Source organism: Anomaloglossus baeobatrachus, chromosome 2 (assembly GCF_048569485.1).
Source record: "Anomaloglossus baeobatrachus isolate aAnoBae1 chromosome 2, aAnoBae1.hap1, whole genome shotgun sequence".
In the NCBI taxonomy this organism is placed as follows: Eukaryota; Metazoa; Chordata; class Amphibia; order Anura; family Aromobatidae; genus Anomaloglossus; species Anomaloglossus baeobatrachus.
In genome coordinates this window covers 259,148,335-259,163,024 of record NC_134354.1, presented here as the reverse complement: position 1 = coordinate 259,163,024, position 14,690 = coordinate 259,148,335, and the positions used below count along the sequence as shown (strand labels likewise).

At 47.6% G+C, this 14,690-nt stretch overlaps 1 protein-coding gene across 1 annotated transcript; it reads right to left on the bottom strand.

Annotated features, from left to right (window-relative positions):
• Positions 1 to 2,101: 2,101 nt before the first annotated feature.
• On the bottom strand, positions 2,102 to 14,687 carry TOMM6 (translocase of outer mitochondrial membrane 6). Its single transcript, XM_075333736.1, has 3 exons — positions 14,551 to 14,687; positions 14,370 to 14,481; positions 2,102 to 2,321 (listed from the first exon to the last, which is right to left on the bottom strand). Exons 1-2 carry the CDS (start codon positions 14,676 to 14,678, stop codon positions 14,385 to 14,387), a joined length of 225 nt encoding a protein of 74 aa, XP_075189851.1. The 5' UTR covers positions 14,679 to 14,687; the 3' UTR covers positions 2,102 to 2,321; positions 14,370 to 14,384.
• Positions 14,688 to 14,690: the final 3 nt, after the last annotated feature.

Sequence of the window (14,690 nt, the reverse complement as noted above, 5' to 3'; positions counted from 1 at the left end):
CGGAATATTGAGATTTACCTTGCCGTTTGGTTTCCGGGCTTACATGCATTGGCCAATTCATAAACTGAAAAGCTCATTTTTTCATATAGCAGTAATGCAGTACCAGAGTTCCCTTATACATTGATAGCATTTAGTGTGCGGCTGTATCCATTTTGTATTTGCTAGGTTTTTTCAGCTGGCACCTATACACACTTGTAGGATGTGCGGGTCAGTCTTTTGAAATATAGACACACATACAGAGACTGGGAGAGAAATAGTTACAATCCCGGGCAACGCCTGGGTACTACAGCTAGTAGATAATAAAAACGGGTAGAGTCTTATCATAAATGGAGGTTACATTTGATATTATAAAGGAATGTAGGCAAGAATATTATATAACTCAAATATGTCTCAAAGAAAAATAAACAGTAAACTGCCTACATCCCAATAGATGATTTAAAGTGTCAGATGCATAAATGACCCGAAAACGCGGGACATTGTAGTTACCATTTAGCACAGGTACCCACCAATAAAGTGCAGATATCAGTACCAGAGTCCCAAACAACCAGATCCCAGGATGGAAAATTCCACCCCACCAAGTTTTTCGCCATCCGGAAGTCTGTGCGTCCCGTTAGCAGCTTCATCAGGGAAGGATGCTGACATCTGCACTTTATTGGTGGGTACCTGTGCTAAATGGTAACTACAATGCCCCGCATTTTCGGGTCATTTATGCATCTGACACTTTAAATCACCTATTGGGATGTAGGCAGTTTACTGTTTATTTTTCTTAGAGACATATTTGAGGTATGTGCACTGGTCACTTTAATATAATATTCTTGCCTACATTCCTTATAATATCAAATGTAACCTACATTTATCCATTCATGATAAGACTGTACCCATTTTTATTATCTATATAATTACAACTATGTGCAATACATACATTGTATGCTCACACCAAGTCCTTCCTTTTGTATGTTTATTCACCTGAACCCCCTTTGATGTGTCGCTGGGATGCCTGAAGTTGGTGCGAGTTTGCAAGAAACAAAGATGAATAGGTTTCCTTGTATCTAAGGGGTTAAAAAAAACCTCACAAGTTTGTAAAAAAACCCGCACATTTTGCGCCATTTTCCAAAACCCGTAGCGTTCTCATTTTTCTGGATCAATGGCTTAGTGAGCTTATTTTTTGCATCTTGAGCCGAGTGTTAACGGTACCATTTTGGCGCAGATGCTACGTTTTGATCGCCTGTTATTGCATTTTGCAGCGACTTTAAAAAAAAAACAAACAAACAAACAAAACACAAATTTTGGCATTTGGTAAATGGCGTAGCGGCAAAAAAAATTCCAATCAGATTAATTGATTTTATATTTTGATAGACCGGGCATTTCTGAAAGCGACAATACCAAATATGTATATTTTTATTTTTTTTAAACCCTTTAATTTTCATTGGGGCGAAAGGGGGGTGATTTGAACTTTTAGGCTTATCTTTTTTTTTTTTTTTTTAAAGTTATTTTTAATTTTTTTTTATTTTACTAGGTCCCTTAGGAGACTATATGGATCAGCAATCTGATCGCTCTTCCATATCTCCAGATCACAGCTACATAGCAGAGATCTGCAGATATGCTGCATTACTTTCAATGCCGGCTGTATTCCGGCACTGAGAGCAAGCGACTCCTGTTAGCTACTGACGTCATCACATGACCATGTGCTACCATGGCAACCACCGGAAGACACGTGATCACGTCACATGACTTCTGATGGGGGTGGGGTAAGTCATAATGGCTGCGTGCATATACATCTCGCTGCCAGCGAGATGTAATGAGTTAATAGTCGCGGGTGGAAGAGATTCCACTCGCGACTAGCAGGTCACACATCAGCTGTTGAAATCAGCTGATATGTACGCAGATAGCCACGGCAGGGGGCGGGGATTAACCTCACGATCCATGACGTAACCAGTACGTCATGAGTCGCTAAGGGGTTAAAGATGAACAAAACAAAAACATACATGAGCAGACTATATGAAAAAACGCAATATTAGGAGGTATGGCAAAGATGTTTTTATCATTTTTGTAAAGCTTTACCATTTTACACTCTGTGAAAAATGAATAAATAAGTTTCCTATTCTATAAGACAATAAATATTTTTATTCATCTTGGTCAGCACACCGATCCCTGGTACACAGAAAGTAACAGGGCTTCCAAGTACAATGTTGTCAGTGATCTTCCAGCTGCATGGGATTGGTCCTCAAGGTCTAGCCATCACACAATGTAGATCCAGACACCGTGTAAGGGGGAACAGACGGCACACCATTTTCCATGCAGATGTGAGGGAATGAAAAGAACTGCAAAAGACAAAAAAACAAAAAACAAAACAAACATTACACATAAGGTATAGGAAGAGTGTGACAGAACAAAGCGATTGGTCCATTATACCAGAGACGTTCGCTTTACTGATTGGAGAAACACTGTTAATATAGGACACGAACAGGAGCTTCTACAACGTCCTATTTTAGGTCCATGCACAGTAAAGGGAATAGTCACCATATTTGAACTCGGTAAAGCATTAACCCCTTCCCCCCCCAGCCTGTTCTCAGCTTCCTGACCCAGCCGTTTCTTTTCAATTCTAAACCAGTATCACTTTATGAGCTTATAGCTCTGGAACGCTTCAACGGATCCCAGTGATTCTGAGTTTCTTTTTTTTCGTAACATTGTTCTTTATGATAGTGGTAAATTTAGGTCGATATTTTTTGCATTTGCAAAAATAATTGGAAATTTGGCAATTTTCTAACTTAATTTTTATGCCTTTAAATCAGACTGTTATATCACACAATGTAAAGAACAAGGCCCCAAATCTCCATTTCCACTGCATCTATGGGAGTCCAGTAAGCAAATGATGAAGTGCGGTTGTGGGCAAGAAATTTGTCTGGACCACAATAAGATTTACCAAATCTTCAGACAAAAAGACTGAAAGTCAATTTCTGAGGTCAGCTGTGTCAAATTGGATTCCTGACTGGGCCATACAATCGGGAATCTAAGGCTCAAAGCTTGGTATGAATGAAGTCGATGGGTGGATACTAATGGAGGGCTTTGGCTCATATGGTGTTCTGGGGCGTCTGTGTGGTTGTTTGGTATCACTGGAAGAAGAAGAGGAAGGCGAGATCCTCTCCCTCGCTATCAGTGTGCTCCTCGGCTGAAGTAAGTGTGTGTGTGTAAGTGTGTAAGAGTGTGTAAGTGTGTAAGAGTGTGTAAGAGTGTAAGAGTGTAAGAGTGTGTAAATGTGTAAGTGTGTAGAGGAAAAGGAAAAAAAACAAAAACACAACTACTCTAGAAAGATAAAAAGGACAGTGGAACCTTGGATTAAGAGTATCTTGGTTTGAGAGCGTTTTTCAAGACAAGCAAAGCTTTCTGAAAATGTTTTGGTTTAAGAGCAATGCTTTGCAATACGAGAAAATAGTCAGTGAATACTTCTGGTTCTGTCCTTTCACCAAGCTCTGACCCGCTCTGGGGGTAACTTTCTGTATATATGTAGTGTATACAGTATACCATTGTACAGTATATACTATATAGTATTTTTATCAATTTGCATTTGTGGATACAGTATTGTACTTTCTGCTAACCAGTACAGCACATTGCTTATACTGTAATCTGCCTGTGAAGTATTCCTACCCCAGATTTGGCTTAGTTCTGCCCTTATTTTGGAGAGAATAGATTTGGGTGTTTTTTTGTATTGTACTAGAATAAAGGTTGTCATCTATACATAAAATTATCTCTATAGTACCTCCCACACACCAACAATTCTACAGTAAGCTAAACTGCAGTTTAATTTGTTTTACGTTTTTTACTGTACAGTATTTTGTATTACTGTAATTGTGAATACAGTACATTTTATATTACTGTAATAAGTTTGTATAAATACAGTATTTTTGGGTTGTGGAACGAATTGTCTGCATTTCAATTATTTCCTATGCCAGAATTTAAGTCCCGTCACCTAGAAAATGACTGGAGCAGTGCTAGATACCAAGAAGACAATGATCAGCAAATATATTAACGAACCCATAGCACATTACATAGATAGAAAAGATTAAAAAAATAAAATTGATGACAGTGCTTTTTTATTTCCAGATAACCCAGAGAAGATAAATGTCCTCATTCCAATCTGCAGCAACGTCCCAAAACTTCAGTACATAGTAAAGCAGATGTACGCAATCAAGTCGGCTATCAGACACACTCGACTCACCCTACAGAAGGCAGAGACTGTTTGTTACCAGGCCTGCCTTCCTGATCACTGTATACGAAAAACAAAGAAGCTCTAACAAAGGTTACTCCACTGGACCCTGCAATGATGTATCCAATGGGTGTAGGGAGGGAGCGGGAGCTCCTGGGTAATAGAAGACCAAGTCAGCTCCTGGAGAAGCAGGAGGTTGATAATTATCTGTTACTGGGCCTAATATACCAACCTCAGTTACAGGAGAATTCAGAATAAAATTTAAAAGAAAAAAAGAATAAGATTTAAATGATCCCCAAAGGTCTTTGACAGGCACACTGTGAACCCCACCAATATGATGTGGTACCCAAAGAATAGGTCATCAATACTGCAGAGTGAATATTCCCAATAATGATGGGGGTGAGAGGATGTGAAAAACTAAGCTAGCACTGAAAACTGGGCTTAAGGCCCTGTGCGCACTGGGAAGTGGAATTTTCTTGAGAAAATTCCGCATGCCCTCAAAGATTACCGCACCCGCGGTAAAAAACCGCGGGAAACCGCACCCGAAAACCGCATGCGGTTTGCTGCGGTTTTACCGCGGTATTATTCGCGGTATTGCCGCGGTTTTGCCGCGTGCGGGTTGGGATGTGCTTTATTGCATTCAATGCAATAAAGCACATTGAAAAAAAAAAAAAAAAAAGTCATTTAATTCTGAGATAGTAGATAGAAGAATAGATAGAGGGATAGATAGATAGACAGACAGACAGAGGGATAGATAGAGGGATAGATAGAGGACAGATCGCTGCATTTCCCACGGTCGGCAGTGAGTTCACATTACCGGCCGTGGGAAATGACCGGTAATTACCTCTGCTGTCTGCTGCATTCAGCGCTGTGTCAGTGACACATCGCGGCTGGATGTCAGCAGTGCAGGACGTCGGACCTGGATTACGCCGGAGCTTTGTTTGGGGGGGGTAATAAAATGGTGAACGAGGCTTGTTTGTTTTATTTAAAATAAAGGATTTTTCGGTGTCTGTGTTTTATTCACTTTACTTACGGGTTGATCATGTCAGCTGTCACATAGACGCTGCCATGATCAAGCCTGGGGTTAATGGCGGTGATCCCCCATCACCATTAACCCCTTGTATTACCTTGCCACCACTGCTACACGGTGGCAAGAAGAGCCGAGGACACGCCGGTATTGCCGCATAATGCATGCGACAGTGCCGGGGGCAGCTGCGGCTGATATTCTCGGCTGCCGGAGGGGGAGTGAGGCGGGGGACATTATCCCTGCCCCTCTCCCTCCCCAGCCTGAGAATACCGGGCCGCCGCTGTGTGCTTACCTCGGCTGGAAGGTAAATATGCAGCGGAGCCCACGTCCTTTTTTTCCTATATTTCTGTTTTCTTTCTATGTGTGATCTGTGTCTGTGATGTGATGTGTGTGTGTGTGTGTCTGTGATGTGATGTGAGTGTGTGTGTGTGTGTCTGTGATGTGATGTGAGTGTGTGTGTGTGTGTCTGTGATGTGAGTGTGTGTGTGTGTGTCTGTGATGTGTGTGTGTGTGTGTGTGTGTGTCTGTGATGTGATGTGTGTGTGTGTGTGTCTGTCTGTGATGTGATGTGTGTGTGTGTGTGTCTGTCTGTGATGTGATGTGTGTGTGTGTGTGTCTGTGATGTGATGTGTGTGTGTGTGTGTGTCTGTCTGTGATGTGATGTGTGTGTGTGTCTGTCTGTGATGTGATGTGTGTGTCTGTGATGTGTGTGTGTGTCTGTGTCTGTGTGTCTGTGATGTGTGTGTGTGTCTGTGTCTGTGTGTCTGTGATGTGTGTGTGTGTCTGTGTCTGTGATGTGTGTGTGTGTGTGTCTGTGTGTCTGTGATGTGTGTGTGTGTGTCTGTGTGTCTGTGATGTGTGTGTGTGTGTGTCTGTGTGTGTGTGTGTGTGTCTGTGATGTGTGTGTGTGTGTGTGTGTGTCTGTGATGTGTGTGTGTGTGTGTCTGTGATGTGTGTGTGTGTGTGTGTGTGTCTGTGATGTGTGTGTGTGTGTGTGTGTGTCTGTGATGTGTGTGTGTGTGTGTGTCTGTGATGTGTGTGTGTGTGTGTGTGTGTCTGTGATGTGTGTGTGTGTGTGTCTGTGATGTGTGTGTGTGTGTGTGTGTCTGTGATGTGTGTGTGTGTGTGTGTGTCTGTGATGTGTGTGTGTGTGTGTGTGTCTGTGATGTGTGTGTGTGTGTGTGTGTCTGTGATGTGTGTGTGTGTGTGTGTGTCTGTGATGTGTGTGTGTGTGTGTGTGTGTGTGTCTGTGATGTGTGTGTGTCTGTGATGTGTGTGTGTGTGTGTGTCTGTGATGTGTGTGTGTGTGTGTGTGTGTCTGTGATGTGTGTGTGTGTCTGTGTGTCTGTGATGTGTGTGTGTCTGTGTCTGTGTGTCTGTGATGTGTGTGTGTGTGTGTGTGTGTGTCTGTGATGTGTGTGTGTGTGTGTGTGTGTGTGTGTGTGTGTCTGTGATGTGTGTGTGTGTCTGTGATGTGTGTGTGTCTGTGATGTGTGTGTGTGTGTGTGTCTGTGATATGTGTGTGTGTGTGTGTGTGTGTGTGTGTGTGTGTGTGTGTGTGTGTGTGTGTGTCTGTGATGTGTGTGTGTGTCTGTGATGTGTGTGTGTGTGTGTGTGTGTGTCTGTGATGTGTGTGTGTGTGTGTGTGTCTGTGATGTGTGTGTGTGTGTGTCTGTGATGTGTGTGTCTGTGATGTGTGTGTGTGTCTGTGATGTGTGTGTGTGTGTGTGTGTGTCTGTGATGTGTGTGTGTGTGTGTCTGTGATGTGTGTGTGTGTGTGTGTCTGTGATGTGTGTGTGTGTCTGTGATGTGTGTGTGTGTGTGTGTGTGTGTGTGTCTGTGATGTGTGTGTGTGTGTGTGTCTGTGATGTGATGTGTGTCTGTCTGTGATGTGATGTGTGTGTCTGTGATGTGTGTGTGTGTCTGTGTGTCTGTGATGTGTGTGTGTGTGTGTGTCTGTGATGTGTGTGTGTGTGTGTGTGTGTCTGTGATGTGTGTGTGTGTGTGTGTGTCTGTGATGTGTGTGTGTGTGTGTGTGTGTGTGTGTGTGTGTGTCTGATGTGTGTGTGTGTGTGTGTGTGTGTCTGTGATGTGTGTGTGTGTGTCTGTGATGTGTGTGTGTGTGTCTGTGATGTGTGTGTGTGTGTGTGTGTGTCTGTGATGTGTGTGTGTGTGTGTGTCTGTGATGTGTGTGTGTGTGTGTGTCTGTGATGTGTGTGTGTGTGTGTCTGTGATGTGTGTGTGTGTGTGTGTGTGTCTGATGTGTGTGTGTGTGTGTGTGTGTCTGTGATGTGTGTGTGTGTGTGTGTGTGTCTGTGATGTGTGTGTGTGTCTGTGATGTGTGTGTGTGTCTGTGATGTGTGTGTGTGTGTGTCTGTGATGTGTGTGTGTGTGTGTGTGTGTGTGTCTGTGATGTGTGTGTGTGTGTGTGTGTGTCTGTGATGTGTGTGTGTGTGTGTGTGTGTGTCTGTGATGTGTGTGTGTGTGTGTGTGTCTGTGGTGTGTCTGTGATGTGTGTGTGTGTGTGTGTGTGTGTCTGTGATGTGTGTGTGTCTGTGTCTGTGTGTCTGTGATGTGTGTGTGTGTGTGTCTGTGATGTGTGTGTGTGTGTGTGTGTCTGTGATGTGTGTGTGTGTGTGTGTCTGTGATGTGTGTGTGTGTGTCTGTGATGTGTGTGTGTGTGTCTGTGATGTGTGTGTGTGTGTGTGTGTGTGTGTGTGTGTGTGTGTGTGTCTGTGATGTGTGTGTGTGTGTGTCTGTGATGTGTGTGTGTGTGTGTCTGTGATGTGTGTGTGTGTGTCTGTGATGTGTGTGTGTGTGTCTGTGATGTGTGTGTGTGTGTCTGTGTGTCTGTGATGTGTGTCTGTGATGTGTGTGTGTGTGTGTGTGTGTGTGTGTCTGTGATGTGTGTGTGTGTGTGTGTCTGTGATGTGATGTGTGTGTGTGTCTGTCTGTGATGTGATGTGTGTGTCTGTGATGTGTGTGTGTGTCTGTGTGTCTGTGATGTGTGTGTGTGTGTGTGTCTGTGATGTGTGTGTGTGTGTGTGTGTGTGTGTGTGTGTGTGTCTGATGTGTGTGTGTGTGTGTGTGTGTGTCTGTGATGTGTGTGTGTGTGTCTGTGATGTGTGTGTGTGTGTCTGTGATGTGTGTGTGTGTGTGTGTGTGTCTGTGATGTGTGTGTGTGTGTGTGTCTGTGATGTGTGTGTGTGTGTGTGTCTGTGATGTGTGTGTGTGTGTGTCTGTGATGTGTGTGTGTGTGTGTGTGTGTCTGATGTGTGTGTGTGTGTGTGTGTGTCTGATGTGTGTGTGTGTGTGTGTGTGTCTGATGTGTGTGTGTGTGTGTGTGTGTCTGTGATGTGTGTGTGTGTGTGTGTGTGTCTGTGATGTGTGTGTGTGTGTGTGTGTCTGTGATGTGTGTGTGTGTCTGTGATGTGTGTGTGTGTGTGTCTGTGATGTGTGTGTGTGTGTGTGTCTGTGATGTGTGTGTGTGTGTGTGTGTGTCTGTGATGTGTGTGTGTGTGTGTGTGTGTGTCTGTGATGTGTGTGTGTGTGTGTGTGTCTGTGGTGTGTCTGTGATGTGTGTGTGTGTGTGTGTGTGTGTCTGTGATGTGTGTGTGTCTGTGTCTGTGTGTCTGTGATGTGTGTGTGTGTGTGTCTGTGATGTGTGTGTGTGTGTGTGTGTCTGTGATGTGTGTGTGTGTGTGTGTCTGTGATGTGTGTGTGTGTGTCTGTGATGTGTGTGTGTGTGTCTGTGATGTGTGTGTGTGTGTCTGTGATGTGTGTGTGTGTGTGTGTGTGTGTGTGTGTGTGTGTGTGTGTCTGTGATGTGTGTGTGTGTGTGTCTGTGATGTGTGTGTGTGTGTGTCTGTGATGTGTGTGTGTGTGTCTGTGATGTGTGTGTGTGTGTCTGTGATGTGTGTGTGTGTGTCTGTGTGTCTGTGATGTGTGTGTGTGTGTGTCTGTGATGTGTGTGTGTGTGTGTGTCTGTGATGTGTGTGTGTGTGTGTGTCTGTGATGTGTGTGTGTGTGTCTGTGATGTGTGTGTGTGTGTCTGTGATGTGTGTGTGTGTGTCTGTGATGTGTGTGTGTGTGTGTGTGTGTGTGTGTGTGTGTGTGTGTGTCTGTGATGTGTGTGTGTGTGTGTCTGTGATGTGTGTGTGTGTGTGTCTGTGATGTGTGTGTGTGTGTCTGTGATGTGTGTGTGTGTGTCTGTGATGTGTGTGTGTGTGTGTGTGTGTCTGTGATGTGTGTGTGTGTGTGTGTGTCTGTGATGTGTGTGTGTGTGTGTGTGTCTGTGATGTGTGTGTGTGTGTGTGTGTGTCTGTGATGTGTGTGTGTGTGTGTCTGTGATGTGTGTGTGTGTGTGTGTGTGTGTCTGTGATGTGTGTGTGTGTGTGTGTGTCTGTGATGTGTGTGTGTGTCTGTGATGTGTGTGTGTGTGTGTCTGTGATGTGTGTGTGTGTGTGTGTGTGTGTCTGTGATGTGTGTGTGTGTGTGTCTGTGATGTGTGTGTGTGTGTGTGTGTGTGTCTGTGATGTGTGTGTGTGTGTGTGTGTGTCTGTGATGTGTGTGTGTGTGTCTGTGATGTGTGTGTGTGTGTGTGTGTGTCTGTGATGTGTGTGTGTGTGTGTGTGTCTGTGATGTGTGTGTGTGTGTGTGTGTGTGTCTGTGGTGTGTCTGTGATGTGTGTGTGTGTGTGTGTGTGTGTGTCTGTGATGTGTGTGTGTGTGTGTGTGTGTGTGTCTGTGATGTGTGTGTGTGTGTGTGTGTCTGTGATGTGTGTGTGTCTGTGATGTGTGTGTGTGTGTGTCTGTGATGTGTGTGTGTGTGTGTGTGTGTGTGTCTGTGATGTGTGTGTGTGTGTGTGTGTGTGTCTGTGATGTGTGTGTGTGTGTGTGTGTGTGTCTGTGATGTGTGTGTGTGTGTGTGTGTGTGTCTGTGGTGTGTCTGTGATGTGTGTGTGTGTGTGTGTGTGTCTGTGATGTGTGTGTGTGTGTGTGTGTCTGTGATGTGTGTGTGTGTGTGTGTGTGTCTGTGATGTGTGTGTGTGTGTGTGTGTGTCTGTGATGTGTGTGTGTGTGTGTGTGTGTCTGTGATGTGTGTGTGTGTGTGTGTGTGTGTGTGTCTGTGATGTGTGTGTGTGTGTGTGTGTGTGTCTGTGATGTGTGTGTGTGTGTCTGTGATGTGTGTGTGTGTCTGTGATGTGTGTGTGTGTGTGTCTGTGATGTGTGTGTGTGTGTGTCTGTGATGTGTGTGTGTGTGTGTCTGTGATGTGTGTGTGTGTGTGTGTCTGTGATGTGTGTGTGTGTGTGTCTGTGATGTGTGTGTGTGTGTGTCTGTGATGTGTGTGTGTGTGTGTCTGTGATGTGTGTGTGTGTGTCTGTGATGTGTGTGTGTGTGTCTGTGATGTGTGTGTGTGTGTGTCTGTGATGTGTGTGTGTGTGTGTGTCTGTGATGTGTGTGTGTGTGTGTGTCTGTGATGTGTGTGTGTGTGTGTGTCTGTGATGTGTGTGTGTGTGTGTCTGTGATGTGTGTGTGTGTGTGTCTGTGATGTGTGTGTGTGTGTCTGTGATGTGTGTGTGTGTGTGTCTGTGATGTGTGTGTGTGTGTGTCTGTGATGTGTGTGTGTGTGTGTCTGTGATGTGTGTGTGTGTGTGTCTGTGATGTGTGTGTGTGTGTGTCTGTGATGTGTGTGTGTGTGTCTGTGATGTGTGTGTGTGTGTCTGTGATGTGTGTGTGTGTGTGTGTGTGATGTGTGTGTGTGTGTGTGTGTCTGTGATGTGTGTGTGTGTGTCTGTGATGTGTGTGTGTGTGTGTCTGTGATGTGTGTGTGTGTGTGTGTGTCTGTGATGTGTGTGTGTGTGTGTGTGTCTGTGATGTGTGTGTGTGTGTGTGTCTGTGATGTGTGTGTGTGTGTGTGTCTGTGATGTGTGTGTGTGTGTGTGTCTGTGATGTGTGTGTGTGTGTGTGTGTCTGTGATGTGTGTGTGTGTGTGTGTGTGTCTGTGATGTGTGTGTGTGTGTGTGTGTGTGTGTGTGTCTGTGATGTGTGTGTGTGTGTCTGTGATGTGTGTGTGTGTGTCTGTGATGTGTGTGTGTGTGTCTGTGATGTGTGTGTGTGTGTCTGTGATGTGTGTGTGTGTGTGTCTGTGATGTGTGTGTGTGTCTGTGATGTGTGTGTGTGTCTGTGATGTGTGTGTGTGTGTGTGTCTGTGATGTGTGTGTGTGTGTGTGTCTGTGATGTGTGTGTGTGTGTGTGTCTGTGATGTGTGTGTGTGTGTGTCTGTGATGTGTGTGTGTGTGTGTCTGTGATGTGTGTGTGTGTGTCTGTGATGTGTGTGTGTGTGTGTCTGTGATGTGTGTGTGTGTGTGTCTGTGATGTGTGTGTGTGTGTGTCTGTGATGTGTGTGTGTGTGTGTCTGTGATGTGTGTGTGTGTGTCTGTGATGTGTGTGTGTGTGTGTGTGTCTGTGATGTGTGTGTGTGTGTGTGTGTCTGTGATGTGTGTGTGTGTGTGTGTCTGTGATGTGTGTGTGTGTGTGTGTGTCTGTGATGTGTGTGTGTGTGTGTGTGTCTGTGATGTGTGTGTGTGTGTGTGTCTGTGATGTGTGTGTGTGTGTGTGTCTGTGATGTGTGTGTGTGTGTGTGTGTGTCTGTGATGTGTGTGTGTGTGTGTGTGTGTCTGTGATGTGTGTGTGTGTGTGTGTGTGTGTCTGTGATGTGTGTGTGTGTGTCTGTGATGTGTGTGTGTGTGTCTGTGATGTGTGTGTGTGTGTCTGTGATGTGTGTGTGTGTGTCTGTGATGTGTGTGTGTGTGTGTCTGTGATGTGTGTGTGTGTCTGTGATGTGTGTGTGTGTCTGTGATGTGTGTGTGTCTGTGATGTGTTTGTGTTTACTCTCTGCACGGCTTCCTCTTCCTGTAATGACATCACTTCCCTGCAAAACCGCAGACAAGCGATGCACATTACCGGAGGTAAACCGCGAAATACCGCAGGGAATAACGCAGGAAAACGCAGTGAACCGCACAGAATTTGCTGCCTGCGTTATTCCCTGCGGGATTTCATGATTAACATTGGAGTCAATGGAGTGAAATCCCGCAGCGATGTGCGGAAAAGAAGTGACATGCACTTGTTTTTGCTGCGGGATTCCCGCAGCAAAACATGCAGCTGTCAAATTCCGCCCAGTGCGCACAGGATTTTTTTTCTCCATAGGATTTGCTGGTGATTCACTGCAGAGATGTTATGAACATTTTCTGCAGCGAAACATGCAGCAAATCCGCGGCAAAATCCGGTAAGTGCGCACATAGCCTAAGGTTGTTTTTTCCTTTTAGGAGGGGGGGGGGGGGTGAAAATTTGGATGAAAGCACCTAAAGTAGTGTCCCACAATCTGTTCCACTCTAACTGTTGCAAAACTAAACCCCCATCATGCCCTCAGTGTCAGTTAATGCTAGGGGGCATGATGGGAGTGGTCTTACGTCTGCACAGCCACCAGTCGGTAACACTGTCCTGAAGGCTGTGTAGAGCGCCTTCCATACAAAGGAGAGGGGAGGAGACCATTTCCAAAATCAGAAAAGGCTACCGGTAATGGGAAGATTTGTGTTGCGCTAAACATCCAAGGACACAAGGTATAAAAAGTATCACAGTCCGTGAGAGGAGACTGACAGCAGGGGGACCGCACGGCCATGTGCACAGGACGGGAGAGGAGACTGACAGCAGGGGGACCGCACGGCCACGTGCACAGGACGGGAGAGGAGACTAACAGCAGGGGGACCGCACGGCCACGTGCACAGGACGGGAGAGGAGACTGACAGCAGGGGGACCGCACGGCCACGTGCACAGGACGGGAGAGGAGACTGACAGCAGGGGGACCGCACGGCCACGTGCACAGGACGGGAGAGGAGACTAACAGCAGGGGGACCGCACGGCCACGTGCACAGGACGGGAGAGGAGACTAACAGCAGGGGGACCGCACGGCCACGTGCACAGGACGGGAGAGGAGACTGACAGCAGGGGGACCGCACGGCCACGTGCACAGGACGGGAGAGGAGACTGACAGCAGGGGGACCGCACGGCCACGTGCACAGGACGGGAGAGGAGACTGACAGCAGGGGGACCGCACGGCCACGTGCACAGGACGGGAGAGGAGACTGACAGCAGGGGGACCGCACGGCCACGTGCACAGGACGGGAGAGGAGACTAACAGCAGGGGGACCGCACGGCCACGTGCACAGGACGGGAGAGGAGACTGACAGCAGGGGGACCGCACGGCCACGTGCACAGGACGGGAGAGGAGACTGACAGCAGGGGGACCGCACGGCCACGTGCACAGGACGGGAGAGGAGACTGACAGCAGGGGGACCGCACGGCCACGTGCACAGGACGGGAGAGGAGACTGACAGCAGGGGGACCGCACGGCCACGTGCACAGGACGGGAGAGGAGACTGACAGCAGGGGGACCGCACGGCCATGTGCACAGGACGGGAGAGGAGACTAACAGCAGGGGGACCGCACGGCCACGTGCACAGGACGGGAGAGGAGACTGACAGCAGGGGGACCGCACGGCCACGTGCACAGGACGGGAGAGGAGACTGACAGCAGGGGGACCGCACGGCCACGTGCACAGGACGGGAGAGGAGACTGACAGCAGGGGGACCGCACGGCCACGTGCACAGGACGGGAGAGGAGACTGACAGCAGGGGGACCGCACAGCCATGTGCACAGGGCGGGAGAGGAGACTGAAAGCAGAGGGACCGCACGGCCACGTGCACAGGACGGGAGAGGAGACTGACAGCAGGGGGACCGCACGGCCATGTGCACAGGACGGGAGAGGAGACTAACAGCAGGGGGACCGCACGGCCACGTGCACAGGACGGGAGAGGAGACTGACAGCAGGGGGACCGCACGGCCACGTGCACAGGACGGGAGAGGAGACTGACAGCAGGGGGACCGCACGGCCACGTGCACAGGACGGGAGAGGAGACTGACAGCAGGGGGACCGCACGGCCATGTGCACAGGACGGGAGAGGAGACTGACAGCAGGGGGACCGCACGGCCACGTGCACAGGACGGGAGAGGAGACTGACAGCAGGGGGACCGCACGGCCATGTGCACAGGACGGGAGAGGAGACTGAAAGCACGTACCTGCAGCTTCGGCCATCAGATTCCCGGCTGCGGAGCCATCAAGTCTATGTCAAACATGTTCCTAGCTGCCCAGACACCAGCAACGAACAGGCCGAGGTTCACAAGGAGGTTCCTGGAAAGCAGAGACACATGAGTCTGTCGCCATGACACCCGCCCGCCCCTTCACCTGTCCGCTTCTCACCGGCGGAAGTCATTCCTGTCAGTTACAAACTTATAGGCTCCGCGAACCCAGCCTCGTCCACCAGCACTCATCTCCGCACCGCCAGGCGCCATCATGACCTCTTCTCGCACTACTTCCGCCTGCAGCATGGTATGTCACCC